Source organism: Sabethes cyaneus, chromosome 3 (assembly GCF_943734655.1).
Source record: "Sabethes cyaneus chromosome 3, idSabCyanKW18_F2, whole genome shotgun sequence".
NCBI lineage: Eukaryota > Metazoa > Arthropoda > Insecta > Diptera > Culicidae > Sabethes > Sabethes cyaneus.
The window spans coordinates 43,049,923-43,071,808 of NC_071355.1; the positions used below are offsets into that span (position 1 = coordinate 43,049,923).

General features: G+C 43.3%; 1 protein-coding gene across 3 annotated transcripts in view; it reads left to right on the forward strand.

The window, feature by feature from the left end:
- LOC128740685 (mucin-5AC-like) overlaps positions 1-20,784 on the forward strand; it is a 76,971-nt gene extending 56,187 nt beyond the window's left edge. For all 3 annotated transcript variants that reach the window (XM_053836248.1, XM_053836249.1, XM_053836247.1), the window contains 9 exons: positions 627-1,194; positions 1,306-1,462; positions 9,128-9,359; positions 9,697-9,806; positions 9,893-10,280; positions 10,339-10,814; positions 10,871-10,994; positions 11,061-11,522; positions 20,561-20,784. In XM_053836248.1, the coding sequence (XP_053692223.1) occupies positions 627-1,194; positions 1,306-1,462; positions 9,128-9,359; positions 9,697-9,806; positions 9,893-10,280; positions 10,339-10,814; positions 10,871-10,994; positions 11,061-11,522; positions 20,561-20,781 (2,738 nt within the window). In that variant the 3' untranslated portion in view covers positions 20,782-20,784. The remainder of the gene's footprint in view (positions 1-626; positions 1,195-1,305; positions 1,463-9,127; positions 9,360-9,696; positions 9,807-9,892; positions 10,281-10,338; positions 10,815-10,870; positions 10,995-11,060; positions 11,523-20,560) is intronic.
- Positions 20,785-21,886: the final 1,102 nt, after the last annotated feature.

Below are 21,886 nucleotides of genomic sequence, written 5' to 3' on the forward strand. Positions count from 1 at the left end.
TGCCTGCCGCTGTCGTTTCCCTTTTGTGATACACTTGCTCTATACTAGGTTGGTAGCTTTGCACTAGCTGTTATAAACATACCGCGTTTTGACTGTAACAGGAACCGCGGTCGGTATTATATAAAAAGCTTCCTTTGCACTTTTCTTCGGAACAGCTGCCGAATGATGGCTTCCTAGGGATTCATTTGCCCACGCTTCGCTTTAAGCTTTGATAGTTTTGTTACTCTTCATTGGCTTCCCCTTTTGATTGTTTTGTTTCATATTTTGTGTTTTTTCGTTTGAAGTTTTAAACAGCAAGCTGGAACATGTGATTAAGAATTATTACGCCACAGTTGGGAATTAATTGCAAGCTAAACAAATTCGATTACTCAACGCACCGCCGGCCACAGTCGCAATTTTGAAACGGAAAAAATGCATATTTTGCACTACCGTTTCCAGCACGTTACACAAACGATTGCTTGGCATTGGGAATGGTTTTTAATCACCTCTAACCTTGCGGACAAACAATCTGCCGTCGCGTCGGTCGGTGTCGATTGCTTTCGTCCGTTTGATTACACAATTATATACATTATCGAGCACTCGCTTCTTGCCCTCGGGACTGATTATTTTCCTTTCCTCTATTCTAGACGAACCTCTCGTAAACGGACATTCCACAGCACCACCGCTCGTTGTGATATCGACTAATGGTAGCAGCAGCATTAGCAGTAGCAACACCATCAGCAGCCACCAGAAACACCATCCCGCCTCTTCCCTTACGATTGATCTCTCGACTAAGAGCAGCTCCGGTGGCAACGGTCATCCGCACCTGTCCAGCACGCCGCCATCGTCCGGCTGTTCGTCGTCGTCCTCTACGCTTACCATCTCGCCAGTGGATGATTCGCAATCGTCGCTTAATCTAAGCAGCGGTTCCAGTGGCTACATCACCAGCAATAGTGCTAACAGTTCTAGCTCGCTGAATCTCAGCGGCAGCAACAGCGGATCGTCTCCACTTCCCCTGGGCACCCTTAACGGTATTCACGGGTCCAATTCACCCTCGCTGCCCCATGATCTCGTTATCGTACAGCAACAGCAGCAGCAGCAGCATCAGCCACAACAAAGCCAGCAACAACTTAGTCATCTGGTCCAAGTCGGCCAAAGCCTCGGTCATATCCCGACGGGAGGTCGACGGCGGACCACGAGCTCCAACAGCAATGGGTAAGCGTTACCTTCGCGTGCATTCCACACACGCACGCACCCACTCATTATCATAGAAACCATTCGCTGACGATAAAAACCATTGCTTCATTGTTTCATTTGCGTTCACAGCGTCGGTACCCGGGAAGTGCACAACAAGCTGGAAAAGAACCGCCGGGCCCACCTGAAGGAATGCTTCGAACAGCTGAAAAAGCAGCTCACGATGCAACCGGACGAGAAGAAGACGTCCAACCTGTCAATACTGCACGCCGCAATACGGCACATTCAGGTGGGTTGCTGTTTTTGTCGAATGGAAGACATAGTATTTATAAACTTACCTGCGTCACTATTTAATATAAGTTAGATCCATTCCAGTCACTTTTATACGTGTGTTTGAGGTTAATAATACCTTTTTCTACCAATGTACGATATAGTTCGCAGAGCTAACTGTATTCTATCAATTTGTAAAATCTCAATACTATAGAATCTACATTACAAGAACTAATGTCAAATCCGACCAGTTCAAATTTCTTTGATTAGGACAATAGTGTTTTAGTATTTTATGGTCTGATAAACTGGCAATATTCCTAATTTTTGGAGTCAATGATATTGTAAAATGATAATTTGGGAGTCACTGGGATTTTGAACGCCAAAAGGGAATTTCGTTTTCACCAGGCTTCGTTTTCAGTTTTTTGCTCAGTAGATGCTCATTTGACTGCAGCGCCTCAACGAAACAGAATTCGAGAAAGTAGTGTAAAAGACAATTGTAGAGTTAATTATTATCTACATTATTGTTGAAAAAAGTATAGTTCTATCTTCTGTATTTACGGCGCTATGGGGCTGCTACCCCGTTGGTAGCAAAAAGAGCGCTCATTTGGTTACCAACGGGATAGCAATCGCATGGCGTCGCAAATACAAAAGATAAAACTATACTTTTTTCAACAATAATGTAGATAATAATTAATAATATATAATTAGTAATAATAATTACTTTATCTAATTCTGTTTAGTTGAGGCGCTGCAGTCAAATGAGCATCTACTGAGCAAAAAACCGAGTATGAAGCCTGGTTTTCACTTACCAAGAACCATTAAAATAGGGGGTTTTGAGGGGCTCTTATGATAGATTGTGTAGATTTGTCTTCAAAAACGAATTCCAATGTTCACAATGAGGTTATGTTCATGATAAAATTCGAAGCTCATGGATTCATGAGCGGCGAAGCAGGCGAATAGTGAATGCTCATGAGGGATGTTCATCGATTCAAATAAGTCATCTTTTCACAAATTCTGGTCAACAAAGGAATCCGTTTGCTACCATGGCAAAGTTTTTCAATTTTGACGATAAACAAATTTAGGGGAAAATATTCTGTTAAAACTCCGTAAAAAAACGACATAGGGTTTATTTCCATTTCCCGTCGTAGTAAGGAAAGCCACTCTAATTTTCATCATTTCTTCGGTGAATTTAATGAATACTCCAAAAGCTCTGCTGCTGATTTGATTCAAACACACTTACCTTCCGATCCGTGCCTTTTGAATTTACTAATGTAGCCATTTATTCAAGACAATGTTTATTCGTGAACTGTTCGAATATTAATGATCTATTTTACAGTTAATGTCACTCTTATATATACTAATCCTCTACGCTATGCCTACTATATCTCCTACAGTTCGGGCATCCTGACAAATTACATCGTCCTCGATGTACATTTTTTGCGGAAGTTTAACAACCGTCCTGCCATACTAGAAACTCCACAATTCACAATCTTATTTGTTGAATCACATCCAACTGCTCCAACAGTTATGTTAATTCCACTAGACGCTGCTCCAACAGTTGCGGTGATTTCAATAGTTGCTGCTCCAACAGCACTAGTCTTGATAGCTTCAAGAGTCGCACCAACGACTCTGATTGTTTCATAGAATCTATTGCATATATATTTAAACTGATAATTTTGATCCGAAGTCCACTCAAGTCCACTAATCATGATGACGTCGTATGCAACATTTTCGTGGGATTCGCTTAAAAGTTTACATCTGTTTTTCAGAGGACAACGAACGTCGGCTTCGTCTAATCTGGCTGGAAACGCTTGTTCTATTTTTGAATTCGAAGTCTGTCCAAACCCATCGCTTCTTTTACTCGTCCTACAAGCAATCGCACCAACAGTCCTGGTTTCAACACAAAAAAAGAATTTGTAGTTCCATGCTGACGGCCTAGCTCCGAATCTAATACTTCCTCCATAGTTGAATGGTTCGACGGATTTCCATTTGCCAGCAATGTTTCGCTTCTTGAAAAAAATTTCTGCATCCACGATCGTTCGGGCGTTTACTGAGTATCATCCCACTTCTGATTATTGTAGCCATTTATTCAAGACAATGTGAACTGAACGTGAACGTTATTCGTGAACTGTTCGAATATTAATGATCTATTTTACAGTTAATGTCACTCTTATATATACTAATCCTCTACACTATGCCTACTATATCTCGTACACTAAAAAGCGATTAATAAAGCATTTGATGGAAATTACGCAACTGACTTTATATCTTAAATTCGTCGTACCGTTTTAAAATCCGTCCATCAAAATTTTTCATCGTCCGAACTAAAAATCACAATAATATTTACGAAGCTAGCGCGCATGCATTTGTGTAGGACGGCATGAAAAATGTTATTCTGCAAAATTTCTGTAGGTTATACAAGGTTTCCCGGCTGCAGAATAACAACAATGCGTTACGTGAGTTATTCTCATTTTATGAATGACGGAAATTGAAACGATTAGTCGACTTTTTCTTCTTCGTCGCACGAAAAAACGTTGGAACTTTGGCTACTAGGTGTTCTTTAATGAAAACAAGCATTGAAATTCCCTTTTGATTGATCGCGTATGAGAGGTAACAAACTAAAATATTAGGAAATAACTAATTCTGCCTTGTGTGGCATAAAAATCGCTGATATTTTTAATAATTTGTGTTGGATAGGACGGGAATAGGCAATTACGACGAAGCAGCAACATACCCTACAAGATACTATTTCTGTTCCGCCACTTGTCTGGTGTCGACCTTGATGTACATAGGTTCTATCATCCAGCACAATGCAAAACGATTTTGTGTGCCACTTCCTGTACAGCTTCCTTTCGCGAGCTCTAGCCACTTTGTTCCGTTTGTCATTCCGGTTCGGTACCTTCCGAACTTTGTACACGTGTAATTCGGAACATATTACTTTTTTTGCACAAAACAAACAGGAGGTTATGCTTTTTTTGGCACTTCCCAAATCGAAATGTTGGATTGACGCTTGAACTTGTTCACTGTCGTTCTAGCATTTTTCGGATCGGTGATGCCGCGTTTCCTACCACCATCCTTCCGCTTGGTAGGCTAATGCTCTTTGAACAGTTTTGATCACTTATAATACTGCCGCTACTTGCATAACAGTCCCATTTTCTATGGAGTTTCCTCCGTTCCTTCGTTAGAATGTGCTATTCTGAGCTGTTTACCCATCCGTCAATGAGAAGCATTGGAATTTTCGCAGTGATTGCTCATAATTTGTTTGCGCATTTTTTCTTGTGCCAAAAATATCATAATTATGTAAGCATTATTAAACCTTAATTTAGATTTTTAAACCATGCTGTAACATTTGCTAGAAACCTGTAAAATAAACTTACTCAAATGAACTTCTGATTCTGATCTGATGATCGAGTATGATAATAAGACAGTACTAATTATACCCTGAATAAAATAAGACGTGATTTTAAGAATTTTGGTATTCGAATGTCTTTCGAGCCCAACCCCCGGCTTACAAATTTACTGTAGACAGGATTAACGCGAAAAATACTGCGCAATCAATTGCAGAAAAATTCTACCAGTACACTTTGGAATAAAAATCAACGACGGCGAAAACGATAAGCTATTTGTGAATTGAATAGACGGCCTCCGTGAGTCGACTATTGTGTGTCGGAACCAGTGTTGAAAAATTCATAGCAGCAAAAAACTCAATGAGATTTCAAGCACCATGAAATTTCAACCTTGTTCAGAAGCGCCGAACTCACGTATGAATTTCTCTCGCAATTATATGCGATGTCTCTGTTGCTATGCGATGTGAACCAAATTCAGCTGTGAGCATTTTGCTTACTTCTTCCACAGCTGGCGTTTCATACAACGAATCAGAGAGCGAAAGAGAATTACCCCGCCAGAGAAAACATCAGTTGCGAAAAAAGCTAGCACACATTCATGAATGAAAATGGCAAACACTAGAAAGTAAAAAGCCCAATAAGAATTAGATAAACATGTAGGTTAAATGTGTGTTTTAGTTTAACTTTACGATTTATTTAGAGATTCATTCTCTTACGCTCAGTCACAGTTACGTATCGCACGAGAGAATGCCTATGCAGTTCAACAACGAACGGTGCTTCTTGCTATGAAAACAGAAAAACTCACGCGTGAGTTTTTTCTGCATAGGATCAAGTTGATTCGATTCACAGTTGATTTTGATATTTAATGAGTTTTGAGATTTCGAGTTTTTAACATCACTCGCTCGGAACAAAGCAAATCGTGGTCGAGTGGAAAGATGTAGGAATTACGAGCAGTAAAGGCTGAGCTGATGGCTAAACTAGAAGATTTGGAGGCCAAATTTTGCAGAAAGACCTAAAATTGAGCTAGGACTAAGTAGTGAACAATAATGCGGAAGTAAACCGACCAGGTCGCTTCGAACTAGTCAGCGATTTCAACTCGGACAGAAAGTTGGTTACAGAATATTGAGGCTATCGCCGATCCTTCGGAACAGCTAGCATAATTAAAGTGCCACGGTTGTGGCTCTCGTTCGTCGTTGCAGCCCGAGCTGCTGAAACCGATTAGTCGCGAGGATTTGCACTCCCGCCCGTGAGTAGAATCGAGGGCGAAAATTAAGTAAAAAAGAAAAAGTAATGCAAAATCTGTATCCCAGTGCTCCACTAGGAGGCCTCACGGCAGTTGATTGCTCAGGAGTTATTTACCTCGCGAATAGGCTATGCAGGAAGACGATCTGAAGATGTGCGTGCGCGAGTATGTAACTAGCAGAATGTCTGCACATAGCAGCGATGACTGTTTTTTACGCTTGCGTGTACGACATGAGCGTTGAGTGCTATACTTCTCATACTCACTCGCTTGAGAGTAGAGAACGTTGGCTTCTCGCTCGATTTGCAACATTACTTTAACGGGAAACTAGCAGTCATTAACTTTTCGTCGGAAAGCCCAATTTCAGAACCAGTTTTTCGGCCCAAAAGCGGGATTCTGTTTATAAAAATGTAAATACGGCATTCTTTTTGCCTATCTGAACACAGCGAATATATTTTCATGAACAGAATTTTTGTTTCAAACAAAAAAAAACTTTTGCTTTTGAAATTGGCAGAATCGATGACGACTAATTTCACCTTTAACGTTATCATTTATCAACTTTTCCTCAATACGCTGTCAAAACGCCGGAATATCTATATTTTCTAACCGGGCAAGCAATTGGGAATTTAAGGTTGAAGCAGTGTAGGCCGCCATTTAGCTCATTTTTGTAGATTGCAAAAACCACTACAATGGTCGTAATTTTTTTTGTCTTTATTTGTTCACTAAATTTTGGAAGTTTCCCAAAAAACTTTTACAATATCATAATTCCTGCAGATCGTGGTCACTTGAGCCCGGAAATATATAGAATCCGCTTTGATGCATTTCACTCCACTAAATCGTACGCTGCCTTCAAGTCTTTAAACAGATGTTAAATACTCGAAATTTGTTGAGGATCTGCTGTTACTTGCTTATTGGTTTATGTTCGCAAGTCCGACAGAATAAAAGGATGAAATCAGACACCTTTACTGCACTCCACTTCAGTTACGCTCCATGACTATCACCTGTCGCCAGAACAGGGGCTCATCATCAGCAGCCTGGATGTCGTTGGACGAGTACCACTATGAGCCTCTGTGTGGTCTTCCTATGTTGTCGTTTTTCCTGAACCGTTTACTTAAATCCTCTAAATTGTTGGCAATAATAATCAAAAATAAGTGATTCATTTTTCATCGCCTAAAGGGTTGCCCATCGATGCTCTTTTGGTTGGTTTATAGAAGTTATCGTAGAATGATTTTTTTTATAAAGTTGTTTTATTAGCTATTGAAAAAATACATTATACTTATTTACTTACTTTATTTTACTTAAGTGGCGACTATCCTTTATCAATCTCGCGCTCTAGGGCTGTCAGTCCTCTGTCTCCATCTGCCCCAAAGACTTCGGCCTCTTCCTAGTTCTCTGCTGAAAATATTTTTAGTTATTCTTTCATCGGGCATTCTAGTCACGTGCCCAGCCCACTGCAGCCTGTCACATTGTTCTACATCCTCTATATTAGCATATTTGTATATACCAGGGGCATAGCCAGAAATTTTTCTTAGGGGGGGGGGGTTTACAAAAAAAATTGACATAGCCTAACCATAAGGAGTTTATTCAGAAAATGGGGAATTCTCGCCTGATTTTTGAATAGGTCCTAACTGCAAATGAGAGATTCTCTTTAGGTCCCCTTTCTTACGTTATTTTCAATCATCATAAGCTATTTTAGTTTATTTTAGTATATTTTAGGGTTCTTCATTTGACAAAAAAATCAAATTGATATAAAAGAAAATAAATATTGAAATTGCGCCTCCCAGTTGACATCATGGGTACGTTGTATATTCAAATCTTGGCTGGAAGAGACTGTTAGAGTCAATAGGATCGAGTCCCTTCCAGGTGCGGCAAAAGTCGAGACAAGTTGACAGCTTAACCTGCATGCTTTTCAACATCCCCCTTGAGAAGATGATCGATGATCCGGTGAGCAAAATCGAAGCAAGAGACTCAATGTTTAGTGAAGGTAGCCAACTTCTTGACTACGCAGATGACTTTGATATTATAGGCCGAAACTTCGCAACGGTGGAGACCGTCTGCACTAGACTGAAAGCGGAGGCTAGTAGGATTGGGCCAAAAGTAAATACGTCGCAGACCAAATACATGATTGGTAGAGGCTCAAAGAGACGAACGTGCACTTTTCGTGGACGGTAATCGTTGGGATCGCTGATAGCCGCGGTTAGCACAAATAAGGAGATCTTGCGGCGCATTTAAGCAGAAAATCGAGTCTCCTTTGCCCTTCGCAAAACGCTTCCATCCGCTAGCAAACGATAGCCACCGTACGATGCTGACAAAGTACATAGCCCTTATTAGACCGGTATTTTTTATGGATTTGACGATACTCACGGAGGTAATGCCCGCACTTGCGGACGATATTTGACGGAGCAAAATCTAGAGCGGCGGAGGTACACTAGAATCTCTTTTAACGTCCATTTATTTTACGTGATTTCCTTTTGGGCCAATATTTCTACGTTCGGAATTTGAATTAATGTCGTCTCGTCAAGGCTTGACAGTGGACGACGTATGCAAGTATGCAAGTATGAGCATTGCTTCGTACAGCCGCTCGCTCACCGCTTTTAAGGCGCAGACGCAATGCATACGTATTTTACTACGTTGCGGCAATTTGACAGTTTTTCCATGTGTTTTCTGTCTAATTCCTGCAACGTAATAAATTCCGTATGCATTGTGTCTGGACCTTTAGAATTTCAGCCGGAATACTGTCCTTCTCAGCAACATTACCGCTCAGTAAGAATTTGCCGTGCGACGTCGGACAGACGCAAGCAAGAGTTACGCTTGTGTCGGACGACGTCCGTCCAACAATTCTTACCGGGCGTTTTTCAACTCACTAAGAATGCAATCCTTAGCCTCCTCCTGTGTTCGCTCGCAATTCCCATCATTCGCAATTCCTATCCCGTTCTTGCTGATCTTCGTGTTTTGGTTACTCTCCATATAATGTTTCTTAAAAAACATTTTCTACATCGGAAGTTTTGAGAAAAACAATTTACTGATTAGTGCATAGCTTCTTCCATAACCTATTCTACGCAATAATACAATATCCATCCCATCCGTATTTCATTCACAGCTACTGAAACGCAGGGAGCGCGAGTACGAGCACGAGATGGAACGGCTGGCGAAGGAGAAAATTGCCGCCCAAAACCGGATACTGGTGCTCAAGCGTGAAATGTCCCAGTGGGGCGATGTGGACTTTTCCCGGCTCGCCACAGACACCAGCACCACCGAAGCGCTTCCGAACGGTGCCAGCAGCAGCAGCAGCGGCGGCGGCACCAGCAGCAGTGTGCTGTTGTCGGACAGAGGTAAGATATAATTTTTTTGTGCACTTTTACTTCGAGAACTTATCTTACGTAAAACCTTTTATATTCGGCAAGGAAAAAGTTTATTGTTAATCTAAAAATACCTCTGCAGTGCTATATTTGCCACAATTGTTATTCTAAAAAAGAGTAACGATCTTACATCATTGCCAGCTCAACAAAGTGATGTTGAACTGCCACTGCTGCGTAATGGTTCATCACACTGCAGGTTATTTTCATATGAATCGTTGCATATTCTCAAGTTCAATCCTTGGCGATAAACAAGAATGAAGCACCGGGCTGAATTATAATTTCAAATGCTTGTTTATTATCCTATTTGCAGATCTTTTGAATGATACTCCGGGTGTTGCCCCAGGTCGCAATGGTCTGCGATACAGTTCGTCCAGTTCCCTGTCCAGTGTTGCAACAACGGCATCCCTGAGCAATCTACCGGTAAGTATTGAACTTTGCTCGAAACCCCCTCGATGTGGTTAATGGAAATGATTTTTTCTCTTCTACCGTTCTACCGTTCTAAACAGCTCCAAACCACCATCTCGCCAGTGATGATGTCCAGCACATCACCGACCCGCGCAAGTCCACCGTCATCCGCATCGTCGCTGTCGGTGAATCGAAACACCAACTCCCCGGCTGCCATCCCGCTGTCGCTTACCACCAAGGGAAGCCCGATACCGGTTACTATTGCTGTATCCGCTGATACGCACAATGGCGGTAGCAATTCTCCATCGCCTCTCAAACTGGCTGCCACCAGCGGAAGCAGTATCCTTCCGAACGGACTCAACATGAGCACCATCCCCATTAGTAACAGCAGCATTATTAGCAATGGCAATCCGAGTGGTGGTAACATTTCGAACAGCGGTAGTTTCAACGGGACCAGTACAGCCACCGCTCTGCCGTTGTTTGTCGGTGGTAAGTGTGAAACTCCTCGGAGCTATTTTCTCTAAAACTAACAATAAAATCTTTCCAGGAAACAACATGAACCAATCTCAGCTGTTCACGCCTGTAACGGCCACCATTCTAACAGCCAACGGCGGTACCTCTATCCAGACGCTTCCGTTAAATCTGAACGTAACGTCCACCATGTCCAACGGCAGCGGCAGCATGTCCAGTCACGCGGTGTCATCCGTACCATCATCAGCGAACAGTGTCAGTAGCAGCATCGTTAATGGACTGACCGGTTCGTCCGGCAGTAGTCTTCAGATCATCGGTAAAACCGCTAACGGCACTACAATTCCGGCTGGGCTTATCAGTGCCACTACCGGCAAGGAGCTGCTCAACGGTACCCGCCTGCCGAAGAATGGTTTTCGCACCGATGGCAACAAAATTGAAATTATCACTGCACCCTCGAATGGCGGTGGTGGTTCCTCGCTGGATCAGCCTGCGACCAAGGTGATCAAGCTGGTCAACGGGAACACCATCGTTGGTTTGACAGCGGTCGATAAGGTGATTTTACTTTTTTGGTATTTTAAAAAATGATTTATTGATGTCGATTTTTTTAGGTTGTTCAGCAAGGTGGACTTATGGTTAGTCCAATACAATTGCTGGCCTCTGCCCAGGGGCTTCGTGTTATACAACAGGCGCCGAACGGATTGGCCACCATTGAACTCAGTACACCTGCCAATGGTATTACACAATAGTTATTTGCTCATTGATTGGAAATGTCCTTACGAAAGCTTGTTCTTTTTGCAGTGCAGTCACAGTCAAATCAAACCCAACGAACCACCGGTGGTAGCGGAAGCATGCACGGTACCACCGTCAATAACAGTAACACCAGCTCATTGCATTTATCCAGTCAGCTATCGAATCAATCAAGCCAAACATCAACCCACCAATCACAGCAGCCGCAAATCCAGCAAATGACCAGTGCTCAGCTGCACAAACTCCTGCTAAGTTCTACTGGGACCAACGGACTCAACGGGTTCACCAACGGTAGTAACGGTCTCGTAACCAGTGCAGCCTACGCCAATGGAAATACAACGAGCATCACACCGGAACTGGCTCGGCTGCCTGGCGGTGCCGAGCTGAACATCTTACCCGCCGGAACCAATGGTACCACGGCAATGCCGCTTTATCGAACCACCGGCGGGCAGCAGGGTAAGCTTTCCTTCGTGAATGCTATCTCTAGCAACGGTACTGGACTGACTTTAAAAGGTAGGTATTGTTATTAGCGGAGGGGAACTCTATTCTGGAAGGTCGAAAAATAATGGATTTACGGGTTTTTTTGCGGATATTCGAATTAGAAGTAAAATGTTGAGGTATTTTAGTTATCGCTCAAGCTATATTTGAATGTGTTTGGTATTTTTTTGGATGTAAAAATAGAGATTATTATGTTGTTGGCAACTGGGCGCGTGGGTACTCTGTAGACGCGCGGGTACGGTTCCTAGCTGGTCGTACGTGTCTCGAACACCAACGGGATCGATATTCTTATTAAAAAAACAAAAGCTACGGCGTACGCACGTAAATCTTAAAATCGTCGGTGAAGGATAAACGAGCAGCTTTAAGTACGTTGCTGGCATAATTGAAATACAGCAGGAAGATTTATGGCTCTAAATGACTTCCTTGTGTTCAATTTTATGTATTGCTCATGCAGCGAACGGGAGTGAAACTTGGAATACGTCCTAAATGCAACCCTTTGCTCAGTCTTCAGCATCCAAACAATTCGATCAGTATTTCGAAAGTCATACGAAATAGGGGGAACGGTTTAATGAACAACGTAAAGCATAATGGTCCTAAATAGCCTACCTTGTGGTATTCCTGAGATATTCGCAAATTGTGCTGAAAGCTGCAATCCGATTTCCACACAAAGCGTGCGGTTCATCAGTTAAGATCGGAATCGTTCTACAAGAGCAGACAAGATTCCAGGTTTTTGCTAATAGAGTTCCGTGGTCAACTCGATCAAGAGTTGCTTTCATATTGATATATACCGCATCAATTTGAGAACCGGGTACTCATGTTCAGCAAGCATATTAAGGAGAAGTACAACACCATGTTAGTAGTTATCGAACTTTTGAAATAGAAACCGTGTTGCTTTGACGAAAAGTTGCAGCTTATGAATATCTCATCATTCAGCAAAAAGAGTGCGTTTTTTCAGACAGCGATCTGCCATGATTGTCTCCAAGGCACATGTCAACCGGTAGCCCCGCTTCCTTACGTTTGGTATTTACGAACGGCATCCAATGATATCAGAATGGTAGTGATCCCACTGGATCACTGTCCTGGGAGGTCCCACTGTCCCACTGATTAGTCCTGGGAGGTTTTCGAACTGGTCTGCTGGAAGGAACATATAGAGCGATTACTGACTTAATAGCCGAATTGAAGCATTCCAAGGCATCATCAACAGGCGACGAAGACTCTAGAAATTGTCAGTTAATTTGAGAAATGGCAACGCTCAGTGACTCAAAATCAGCCCTGCGGATCTCCAAGCTCGGAACCGGCGGATATTACCGGCTCTGTTTGACAAACCGAAATATTCAAAAACTTCACAAAAAACTGCGTCACTAACGTGTGTCAAATCGAGCAGGCGATTGTTGTGATTAGTTATATGGTTAATTGACGTTGAGTTGTATAAACTGAACTCATCCAGCAGCGTGGAACACGCTGCAGATATGTTGGACTATAGAAAATCAACAACAGGAGCACCGTCATCCGTACGTTTCCACACCATACCAGGTTGATTATAGTCTCCGAGAATAATGGCAAGCTAACTATGGTTTAAGCGTTTAAAGCTGCTCAAGTGTATCACAAACTGGTGTTAGATCAACATAGCTAATCAAATGTCTGCAACGGCAGACGGTAAAATGATTACCAATAAGCTGCACGGAATTGACACAACTGTCCAGCCAGGTTTCGGTCAATACAACACCGTCGTAGTCACATTCGGTGACCGGTAGAAACAAGTCGTGAATTTTACTCCGAAGTCCACGAACGTTCTGGTAGTAAATCCGAAGTCCAGCAGTAAAGTCAGCAGTACTAGAAGCACGGTACGGGTAAGTGGATTAATGAGTATTAGCAAACGTGTACTTGCTGTGAAGAGCGTTTTGGAAATCCCGTTTTCCACACCCACACATAGGACCGGGACGACTGAAAAAAGACGAGGGAGTCGGGAATATCCTTGACACCAATAACAGCGCGTCCCAGTGTCACGTCATTTGATGAGATAAGCAATCGTCTGAAGGTGGCGATAGCGTCGCTGTCACTACGAAAAACTGTTAAGCAATGAACGAATAATAAGGTAATTTGGACTGCAGCAATCGGAATAGGCCCACGCGACAAAAAAGGATTATTGGAAACTCGGGACGTGGAACTGGAAATGCCGATCTCTCAACTTCCAAGGGAGCACCCGAGTGTTCTCCGACGTATTGAAGAGCTGCAAGTTCGACATCGTAGCGCTGTAGAAGGTGTGCTGGAAGGGGTCAATGGTACGTACGTATCCTTGACAGGGATGGGTATACCATCTACCAAAGCTGCGGTAACACACACGAGCTGGGTTCAGATTTCAAAGTGATGAGATACGAAAGCGGATCATTGGGTAATGGCCAATTAAAAGGCTTAAAAAGTTGATTAGGAAACTTTTGGGATCAATTCGACAGTTTGCCTTTGAGTGGGCAGTGGACTCTAAGTCTCCAGGATCAGATGAAATTTTCCCAGTGCTATAACAGTGATTCCAATTTACCTACCAAGCTTGAAAATCAACTGAAACAGCAATTCATACATTGATTTCATGAAGAGAGAAGTCTTTCGATAATGTAGAAATCTCACTTGCAGCTTTCCTTGACATTGAGTGAGCATTTGACAACGCCTCCCACAATTCAATAAATAAAACCATGGATAAATGGGGTTTTGACAGGTGCATTTCCAATTGGATTCATGCTATACTAACCAACCGCACAATAACAGCAAAGCTGGGACGACCTGTTCTAAACTACAAACTTAAATGGTGTGGGTGGCCACAGAACTTCTTGGAAAAAACTCCCGACTTTTTTCCGATATTTTCCCGATCGGATTCAAGTTTTCCCGACAGAAACTTCCTTCGTTTTTCCGCTATAAAATAAAGGTAACATTTGCTGTGTATATTACAGAGCAAAGCTCAAGGATCGAAACTATCACTCTACTATGAGTCTACGGAGTGCACACGTCGATTCTGCCACGAAACAGAAGTGGAAGTTCAAACGATGTAGTAGCCGAAAAGCAGGTATCTTTATATAGACAGCCTGGGCACGACTGACTCTCAAGTCCACTAAGTGTGCATCCAAATTAGTTTAAGAGTGCAGCACAACTAAGGGAACTTTCCCGCCAAAACAAACTTTCATTATTCAGGGTACCTACAGCTTGCTTCAGGGTCAGCTTGCTGACAACCTAACGAAACAAGGATCAGCTCAGACAGCAGCCCGTCAACGATACGGCAAGCTGGGAAGGGCTGTTAAGAAGTCTTGTAAGCAGGACTAGAGAGCCAGGGTCAACTATCTAGCTGATGAATGACGACGTTATTTTTTGCATCCATGTGGTAAACCCATCTTTGTCAGCCCAGATGATGCATCAGCTTTTTTGCAATATATTACCAATAAGGAAACCGCAACTTTTCCAATGGACTGGATGCAAGGCATATTGGTATTGTTTTAGTGCAAATTACTGCACAATAGCCTCCTGTCGGACCCTATATGTGTTACTGCAGGAGTGACATAAGGCTACATATGTAATGCCACCACAACTGTTCGTCGTTGTCAGTGGGATTAAACATTATTAATCCATCCAATTTCAAAGTTAGGCACACGTATCAAGATGACCAGGGATTTGGGCTCGACATACAAATCAGATTACCGTCATCTGCAACAAGATAAAAATGAAGAATGTTACAATAATTCAAAATACTGGACCCATTAGCTCAGCTCCGCAACAGAATCACTGACGAACTGACATGACACTGGCATTTCACTAATGACACATAAGATCTCACAAGCAAACGATCACTTGCTTATAAGCGGGTGGGCACAGTGCAACAAATTTGCTTTTTGCACCCGTTTGTACCCGTTTTTGTACCCGTTTTTTGATTTCAAACATCTCTCGTAAAAAAAATCTACTGATCAAAGCAGGACACTTTAAGGTAAAAATATAAAGCGCTCAACTTATACAAATTGTTATTTAATAAAAATTGTTATGCGTGCGGAAAGGAGTATTAAAATGTTTTAGTAACCGCGAGGCCAACTGGTAAGACGGTAAGCAATAAATGTGGCTCTCTTCTTCTGTTGCGGAGCTGAACCACTGCGTCCAATATTTTGAATTATTGTAATATTCCCCGTTTTTATCTTATTTCTGATGACTTAATTTCTGATGTGTTCATGTCCGTTGGCTTGTGGTTCGGCAGAACAAAGGGATCAAGTCCAGCGACGTTCCTTGAAACCAACTGGGGGCTGTACCCTCCACACATCACAATTATGAAAAAGTTGATACAGAGAGTGCCATACGCTCATAGTTACAGACGGTTTTCAGTTCGTCTTTGCAGGTGGAGGAAATTCCTGGTACGAAGATTTCGTTTGAGGTCTAAAGATTCATGTGTCTCAGAATTGTAGGGGTGTCGACATGTCTCCCAGATTCTATCAAGGAATTCAACTTGAACCTCTCTACGTAAATTCATGAATTCCTAATTTATAGCCATTTTCACCAAATTCCCGAATTTTTCTCGACAGGTTCCAATTCCCGACTTTTTCCCACTTTTCCCGAGTGTGTGACCACCTTACTGTAAATTGTTAACCCTTCTAAAACAGTCATGATACCATTTACAAGAAAAACTTGGGTATTATCGAAGACTACAGAACTCAAGACTGGGCATTCTTTCAAATCTCTACGGACTGGATGAGAACACCGTCCACAGACGACTGTGGAAACTGTTTGTTTGTGTATGTGTCATCATTCTAACATCACTACCACTCTGATACCATTGAATGACATCTTACATGGACACCACAAGCTTATATTCCTTCCGATGGTTGCTATCACTAACACTTTTAAGCAATAGTAACTCCCTTGAGATAAGAGGTGGCGTTAATAGTATCGTCGTTTGCTGTATAAGCACGCCATCTAGTGACACATTCTAGCGTTACGGGACACAATTAGCAATCATTTTTACTTTGTAAATTAATAATTGCTTCACCAAATGTTTTTGAAAATTGCTTGTAAAATTAGTGATTATAGCAGACTAGTTTCCACTCGTCTGCCAGAAATTTGGTTAAATAGGAACTGATTTGCGTGGTGGCCATGGTGTCCCATAACGCTGGCATGTGTCTACTAGGCCTAGTCTTGAATTACACACTTAAAAAAAAGTACCGATTTCGGTAAATTATCGTAAATTTTACCGAACTCTGAGCAGCAGAACGTTCGGTATTTTTTTTTATGATGCCAAACATTACTAATGATCCGTAATCGTCGATTGGCACCATCGAATTTTACCGAACGTTCGGCTGTCCAGAGTTCGGTAAAAACATTTAAGCGTGTATGAGCTCTGCAGTCTTGGGTAATATGCTTGACCATAAGCTAAATTGGAACGATCATCTACAGTATGCAATCTAAAAAGCCAGCAATGCTCTTTGGGTCTGAGCAATACTTTTAGTTAAAAGTGGGGACTTAAGCCAAGGATGATTCACTGGATCTGTTCGGCAATTGTGAGACACAGATTAACATATGCTTCGCTAGTGTGGTAGCCTAAACCTGTACAAATAACAGCTCAAAAAAGGCTTGGAAAAGTACTACGTATGGCGTGCTCTTCAATAACTGAAGCAATGACCAGCACACCCTCCAAAGCTCTCGATGCTGTTTTATATCTTCTACCGTTGCACCAATTCGTACAACTTGAAGCAGAAAAAGGCGTTCTTATCTTAGGCTTCGGCGTGATAAACATTTTATAGATGGAGATCTCAATGGACACCTACGAATTCTCCGAGATTTTCAACTAAACACCCTGGTAATCGTGAATGAAGACTGGATGGAAACTAGGACAAGCTTTGATATACCCTTCAAAGTAATCGAAACCGATCGCAGTATATGGGAAGAAGATGGTCCTAAAACTCGCCCGGTATCACTCTTTTTTTACACCGATGGTTCTAAAATTGGCAAATCTACAAGAGCTGGGGTTACTGGACCAGTTTCTACAAAAAAATGCCTATCAATCCTCGAATGATGCGAACCAAGAACTAAGCATTATCTTATCAACGTGCAAGGTTCTCACTTCAGAAATACCGATGATAAGGAGAATTTCGGATAAGGACGGTGGTCGCGCACTGGCTAGAGCGCTGCACTGGGTCATTGTCAAGATTTAGGACAAGGAGCTACTATCGGAGGAGTGGACGGAACGCATCGTGTGTCCGATCTACAAAAAGGGCGACAAGTTGGATTGTTGTAATTACCGCGCAATCACACTGTTGAACGCCGCCTACAAGGTACTTTCCCAACTTTTATGTCATCGATTATCACCATTTGCAAAGGAGTTCGTGGGGTAATATCAAGCGGGATTCATGGGTGGCCGTGTCACCACGGATCAGATCTTCGCGCTTCGGCAAGTGTTGCAGAAATGTCGCGAATACAACGTGCCCACGCATCATTTATTCATCGACTTCAAATCGGCGTATGACACGATCGAGCGAGATCACCTATGGCAGATTATACAGTACTACGGATTTCCGGATAAACTAACGCGATTGGTCAAGGCGATGATGGATCGAGTAATGTGTGTTGTTCGAGTATCAGGGACAGTCTCGAGTCCCTTTGAATCTCGAAGAGGGTTACGGCAAGGTGATGGGCTTTCATTTTTGCTGTTCAACATCGCTTTGTAGGGTGTGATATGAAGAGCGGGGATAGACATGAGTGGCACAATATTCACGAAGCTCCTCCAGCTTCTTAGTTTTGCTGACGACGTTGACATCATTACACGTGCCTTTGACAGGAAACATACATCGGACTGAAAGCTGAAGCCAAACGGATTGGACATGCCATTAATGTATCGAAAACAAAATACATGAAAGGAAGAGGTTCTAGAGAAGTGAATGTTGACCTCCCTCCCCGGATTCATTTAGGCGGTGATGGAATCAAGTTGGTAGAAGAGTTCATGTATCTGGGCTCACTGGTTACTGCAGACAACGACACCAGCAGAGAAATACAAAGACGTATTATGGCAGGAAATCGTGCCTACTCCGTAGGATGCTGCGATCGAACAAAATTCGCCACCGCACGAAGTTAACAATCTACAAGACGCTGATTAGACCGGTAGTCCTTTACGGCCATGGGACATGGACTATGCTCGAGGAGGACCAACGCGCCCTTCGTGTTTTCGAACCGAAGGTGTTGCGCACCATCTACGGCGGAGTGCAGATGAAAGACGGAACGTGGAGGAGGCGAACGAACCATAAATTGCATCAGCTGCTTAGGGAACCACCCATCGCTCACACCGCAAACATCGGTCGCCTGCGATGGACTGGGCACTTCGGGAGAATGTCGGATGACAGCCCGGTTAAAAAAGTTCTCAATAACGATCCGACTGGAACGAGACGGCGGGACGCGCAGCGAGCAAGATGGATCGATCAAGTGGAAGGCGACCTGCGGACCCTACGCGTAGTCTGGCCGGCGAATTGCGGCCATGGACCGAGTGGAATGGAGACGACTTCTTCGTTCAACAGAGGAAACCACGGTCTGGAGCTGATTAAGTAAGTAAGGAGGATTTCTATGCGCAGGTGCTGTGTAAATATGTTCGCTGCCGAAAACATGATACCAAGATCGTCATTGGGCATTTCAATGCTCAGGTCGGCAGGAAGGAGGAATATGAACCGGTGATTGGAGAGTTCCGTGTACACCCGCTGACCACCGAAACAATGCCTTGGCCACCTCTAAGAATATGGCCGTACGTAGTAGCTTCTTCCAGCATTTTTGGCGCAAGCAGCACGTTCCTCACAATCGCGTGGAGGATTTGTGTCTCCTCCAGTAGTACTATATGTCAGAACGTGGGAAAACATAGACAGATGAAGATGCAGCGAATCCAAATCTTCCGTGAGAAAATGCGCTGTCTGGAAGAGAAGCTGCGTCGTTTGCAGGAAACGCGAAATTTCTACCAGTAACTGAATGTATCCCGCAAAGGCTTTATGCCGCGAGCCAAAATGTGTCGGGACAAGAATGGCAGTAGTTTGACCGTCCGACGATCGTAGATGACCGAAAGGTGGAAGCACTACTTCGAAAAACACCTGAATGGTGCCCAGACGAAGAAAACAGTTTCGGCGGTGCGAGAAACGGAGAAGAGATACCAGCCCCATCGACAGGCATAGTTAAGGAGGAAACTTGTCTCCACCGGTTATCTAGCCAATCTTCAAGAAGGGCACTGTGAGAACTATCGTCCGATCACCATTCTCAATGCCGCCTACAAAGTGCTGTCGCAAATCATGTTCCGTTGACTATCATCAATTACGAGCAGACTTGTGGAAATTTATCAGGGCGCCTTCGTTGAATGACGTTCAAAGCCGCATATGATACCATTGACCGAAAAGAGCTATGAAAAATCTATGATGGTACACAATACACAATGTGTTAGGATTCCGGATGATTTGTTCAGTTTATGCGAATCGCATTAACGTGTTTCGTCAAGACGATGGTTTCTCTTGCCTGCGGACAATGACACCAGCCGTGAAATTCGGAGGCGTATAAAAAGCGATAGTGGCGCTTACTATGGGCTTGCAATTGAGCTCGAACAGACAGCCCCCGTGTGTAACAAAGTGTACCCTATACAAGACGCTTATTAGACAAGTTGTTCTTCACGGGCATGAAACGTGGACCATGCTCGAGGAGAACCTGCGACGCCGTAGAAGGAAACGGAATAAGGATGCGGATGATAAACCATGAACTCGGACTGCTCTATGGCGAATCCAGTATTTAAACGATGGGTAATGCTGAACGAATACGATGGGCAGGGCATGTTGTAAGAATGCCGAAAGCTTCGTGCTGGTTTCCTTGAGGTGACCCCATAGTTTTTATTGTAACATTTCAACGAGATCCGATATCAAAAAATCTTTTTGGAACAAAACTTCCACCTTCCTAAAATGCAAAAAACAAAACAAATTCCGATGTTTTCGACTTTCTAAGGTTTTCTAGCTTTTAGGGTAGGGTTCCCCCTTATAAGACTCCGTTCTAATGTTTCACTTGTCTCTTTTTCCCATCAGGTACCGATTCCACAGCTTCCAGCAATGGCAGCCGAACCGCTGTCCACGTGGTGACTCCGATCCAGACCAGCGCTGGCCAGCTGTCGGGTCTCACCCCGGTCATGGTTTCCCGCTACGACCCGGACAGTAATTTGCCTGCGCTCTTCACCACGACTGCCACCGGGTCACAGACGACCACCCAGCTGGGCAAGGTGGGTTCGGCACTGCTTTCCCGAAACTGAGCCCCCCTTTTTAGTATACGCGAACACCACCACCGCTTTGCGCCACAAACCCCCAACACCAACAACAACAACAGCAAACAAACCCTTATTTTTTCCTAGTGAATAGAAAGAAAGCACGCATCCAAACAGTCCAACCAACACGAACACAAAAACAGTTACGCAGTTAGAATCCAATTGTTTTACATCGCTTTTTTGTGGTACAATATATAGAAAACAATGTCATGCAAAGACTAATCTGAAGTGCTCTCTTTCCGTTTTTTAAACTGTCTGTCTTCTTGTCTTCGGTCTTTGTTGAACTGTCTACCAATGACCAATGGACAGATGGTGAAAACCGTTGGGCAGTCAGCAAGCGGCCTACCACTGATTGCTGCCACCCCGAATGCACAGTATCTGAGCACGGTTCTCAAACCGTCCGCGACAGCGGCAACAACGGGCACAATGATGGTCGCCGTCGGTTCTACAAACAATGGCAACGGCGACTGTTTGTCGCCCTCGACTTGCGGAACTAGCGAACCGGCGGCCACAGCCAACCTCATTCTACTGAACAGCAGCAATAAGGGTCAATCGCTACTACCGTCATCAGTGCAACAGCAGCCTCAACTGCCGCCGCCACCACCGATTGCAATGCTGGCGGCTAGCACAGAGGTCACCGCAAACGCCAACTAGTGCCAGCGGAAAAGGCCCTTCAATCGGTTTCAAACAGCAGCATCAGCAACAGGGAAGAAGCGCGTCCGAAAGCGTGTCAAGCCGTAACAGAGAGAGAAAGAATCAAGATTACAGTGCGCTTCCAGAGGTGTAGAAGAGGAAACCCACGAATTCAATTAATCTTTTCGTCCGACTTTCTGGACAAAGTCCTCTTGCAAAAATAAGAAAGAAGAAAAAACTAAATTGGACATGTGTAAATTAGTACTATATTACAGCAACATTATCCCAGATTGAGAGAGTACCGCGTAGAAACAAACAAAAAATATCTAATTTATAATTTCCCTAAAATTAACTGTAGCTCAATTTTATTTTTTATTCCAATTTTTTAAGTCCAGCAAACGATACAAATCAAAAAGGAACCACGAAAAAACGGATGTTTGTAGAGAGATGTGTAGATCAC